This window comes from Macrobrachium nipponense, chromosome 1 (assembly GCF_015104395.2).
Source record: "Macrobrachium nipponense isolate FS-2020 chromosome 1, ASM1510439v2, whole genome shotgun sequence".
NCBI lineage: Eukaryota > Metazoa > Arthropoda > Malacostraca > Decapoda > Palaemonidae > Macrobrachium > Macrobrachium nipponense.
Window position 1 is genome coordinate 40650090 of NC_087200.1, and position 4362 is coordinate 40654451.

The following is a 4362-nucleotide window of genomic DNA, read 5'->3' on the forward strand; positions in this document are numbered from 1 at the left end:
ATATATGTATATATATATATATATATATATATTATATATATATATATATATAATATTAAGTACATATTGGCGTGTGTGTGCATGATACAATCACACAACTACACTCATATAAATATATAGTTAGATATATATTATAACTAGAGAAGATATATTCTATAAGATATGATATATATATATTATATATATCTATAAATACGTATATATATATATATATTATATTCTATATATATATAATCCTATATAATATATATTGATATATAATATATATATATATCTATATATAAAAAACATATATATATATATATATATTATAAACGAATAAAAAATTGTTGAATTCTTATTTATTCATGAGAAAAAACTAAATCAATAATATTCTTTTAGATGACTAGATATATACATAGATATCTTCAATAAGCTGTACATAAAAACAAATTATCCTTGCAGAACGTTATTAAAGGTAAAAATTGTAAAAATATCGAATGAGATAATGATCAATCTAAATTTTTGCAAATATCAAAGAACCTGATAAAAATTTGTCCAAGCCAAAGATATTGCTTTAGGGCAGCCTGAAGTTGCCCCTAGTGACCAGTTCAAATCTTTACTGAAATTTGTTTGTTTCCCCGACATTTTCTGTTTCCCCAGTAAATCCGCGTGACGTAATTTTTTCATTGTCAGTCTGTCCGTGTGCACAAATAAATACAACTAAGTAATACACAGGTATATAATAGGAAGTTAGAGGGCGTGGCTTCTGGGTTTTGTTGCATAATTTATATTGTATATATAAACAATGAGCTGCCAACTGCATTCAGTCCCTCTCTCGAGGTTCCCGAACAACATGGCTCTAACAGTAAGGAAATCTATTATTTTTCTTTAATGGACTGTGAAAGTATTTGAAACAATTTTGCCTTTATTAACTGTAAATAATACTAATTTGGCACACATTACAGTAATAGGGAAATTCGCCATTTGTAATTGTATGGATGATCGTTGCGTACACGGAAATCTAATATGTGTAATCAATGTAAAAATGTAATCATTTGCGTGTATAAATGTTCCTAAATCATTACTCATATTCACAATAACATTTGCTCTAAAAAGGTCTGAAGAACTGAATAGCAAACTTGACTGGAGGGCAATAGCAACAATACGCTCAGAAAGAATAACACTAACACATATTCATATATAAGATATATATATATATTATATATAGATATATATAATATATATTATTATATACTTATATATATGTATACTATATATATATATATATATACTATATATATATATATATATATATATATTTATATATATATATCTGATATAATAGAGATATATATATCTATATATAGATATATATATGTAATATATATATATAGTATATATATATATATATATATATAGATATATATATAATATATATTATATCTATATATAGTATATATATATCTATATATATATATAAGATATATATATATATATATTATATACTATAGAGATATATATATATATATATATATATATATATATAAAAATATATATATATATATTATATATATATATAATATAGATATATATAGATATATATATATCTATATATATATATATATATATATATATATATAACATATATATAGATATATAGAAATATATATCTCATATAGAATATATATATATATATATAATATATATATATATATATACATATATATATATAGACTATATATCTATATATCTATTATATAGAATAGGATATATATCATTTATATATATATATAATATATATATATATATATATAATATATATATATAATATAATATATAATATGATATATATATCTATATCTATATCTATATATATCTATATATATATATATATATAGATATAGATATATATAGATATATATATATATATATATATATATATATATATAGATATATATATAGATATATCTATATATATATATATTATCTATATATATATAGATAGTCATAACATCGCATCATTTGGAGTTGAAAAAAGTGCCCCTCATCCTGAGAGGCATTCCTGGGAATTTTAGGTTGCAAAACGGATTTTGTGATTGTTTTTAAATCTTAATAATGATTTGGATATACAGGTAATCGTGCTCTTGGCTGTCATGGCCGTTGCATCAGCTGACTCTGTCCCATCCTATCGTGCCCCAGCTCCATCCTACCATGCTCCTGCCTCCCGCAGTAAGGTTTAAATCCTTCATCTGGTGATATGAATTTAAGACGCAAAGCTATCAGTTTATCTTACTTCTCTTGCTGTAAAGCAAGTTGTACTTGAGACTCAGGGCTCAAAACGTTTTATTGAATGATAAGATTGAAATGATTTTACTTTGATTATCATGGGATCCAGATCAGTACAACTTCAAACTATGCCGTGAAGGACACGAATACTAAGGAAACGACTTGGACAGTGGAAGGTCGGAACGGAGACGACACCCCAAGGCAGACTATTATGTGCAAGCTCCCGACGGTCGACTCCAGAAGGGTGGATTAGCGTCGTTGAAGGCGACTCGGTACTGCTCAAGTTAAACTACCAGGGCGAGAGTCAGTATCCACAAAGTACAGCCTTCTCAGGGATACCAACCTGCCACCCAAAGTTAGGATACGATTAAGGACATTACTGTATCCTACGCTGGCATTGAAATAAGATTTCATGATTAATTTTGTTACCACTGACGAGTGACACTTTTTATTTATGTTGTATATTAAAACGACCTTATGAATAAAATTGTAAGACGAGGGTTAGTTGTTTTATAAAAGACTTATCACAAAACTCTCTCTTGTAATTTATAGTAGTAATTGTTGTGTCTTGTTCGTTGGTTTCATATATAGTCTAAAAAATAATAGATAAAAAGGTATCATTTAATCGTAAGTCTACTGTAAAGGACAAGCCAAGGAACTCTATTTCTTCAGATATCTTTCGTGGATTCCTTGACACTGATTAAAAACAGATTAGTGCTAAAGCTATATGATATGTGAAGCAGAGTCCTTAAATACTTTTTAAGTACAATATGGCAATAAGTCTGAGAGTCTACGGTATCATGCACCCAAAATCGTCTTTCCCAACGTCATCCATACATTAAGGACGTTGCCTGAAGAACCTTCTCCACTGCATGCATCAGGCATAGTTCCATTGTTTGGCAAAGGGTTTTTTAAGACCGCATGCCCATGATGTCATTAACCACAGTATTGGGGGTGGGCTTCGCCTTAGATAAAACGTTCCACGCAATAATAGCAGTTTACACAGTTATTGACATTGGGGCTAGCCTTTTCCTAAAAGAAGACTGCAGACAGAATCTACGGTGGCAGTATTCTTACACCGGTACCCACAGAGTCTTATCACGCAAACAAAATGCAGTTTCTAAAACCAAACATTTTATAAGGAACGCAACCGCAGTTAGACAGAGACAACTTGTATATGGATAGAAATCATGCAGAGAGCATTATATCGGATCTCTCAAGACATACCATAATTAGAAAATGCGCTAACCAGTAACATACATTTCTCTGCCCACATTCAGTAAATGCTAAAAAAATTACCAGTCAATTAACAAAGTCAAGAAAAAAAACAGAATAAAAGAATATTTAAATAAACAAAAATAAGAAAACCTTGTTATATGGAGTAATCGCCCCCCCCCCCAATGCTAGCAGGTGCTCGTATCGTCCAAACGCTGAGAGATAGTGGGGAAAGAACAACTATACATATAAGTATATAAGTAAGTAACCTGGCGGACGAGAGAGCATGCAAGATACAAGGGCTTAATTAGCCACTGACCGTCAGTATCGGCTCAATGGAATCAAGATCCATTCAACTGATACACTACTCCAAATCTATGTGAGATAAGCTTACATCTTATAAACATTAGGGAAGCACTCACTGATGACGCGGTTTCTATGTGAAACGTATGTCTAATATGATGCGCAAAATGAATTTACTTTATCTGAATCAGGGCTTAATTATATTCAAGAAATTTTGATAAAGTATATCTGTAATTTCCAAGATAATGGAAGTGTTAACACTACCGTTCGTTAACACCATTTCCTCATTGTATACAAAAGTTAGTTTTTCTTTTTCGTTGATTCACCATTACTGTAAAGATATGAGGTGGATGCCTGATATACTGACTTCCCAGTACGGGCGAGATTTCTTACACTAAGACAAACAGTTTCCTTGACTGAAAAAATTAGATCGTGAATACTATATATAACGATGAGAGGATGAGAGAGAGAGAGAGAGAGAGAGAGACGATAGAGATGAGAGAGAGAGAGAGCGAGAGAGAGAATATGTGCATAGATATTTATTGATATTATTTATATTCATTATTTGAAAATAAA

General features: G+C 29.3%; 1 protein-coding gene across 1 annotated transcript in view; it reads left to right on the plus strand.

Moving 5' to 3' along the window:
• Window positions 1-815: 815 nt before the first annotated feature.
• The window catches only part of LOC135220136 (pro-resilin-like), a 9520-nt gene continuing 5973 nt past the window's right edge, over window positions 816-4362 (plus strand). The window contains exon 1 of the mRNA XM_064257431.1: window positions 816-847. Coding sequence (XP_064113501.1) covers window positions 836-847 — 12 coding nt within the window. The 5' untranslated portion in view covers window positions 816-835. The remainder of the gene's footprint in view (window positions 848-4362) is intronic.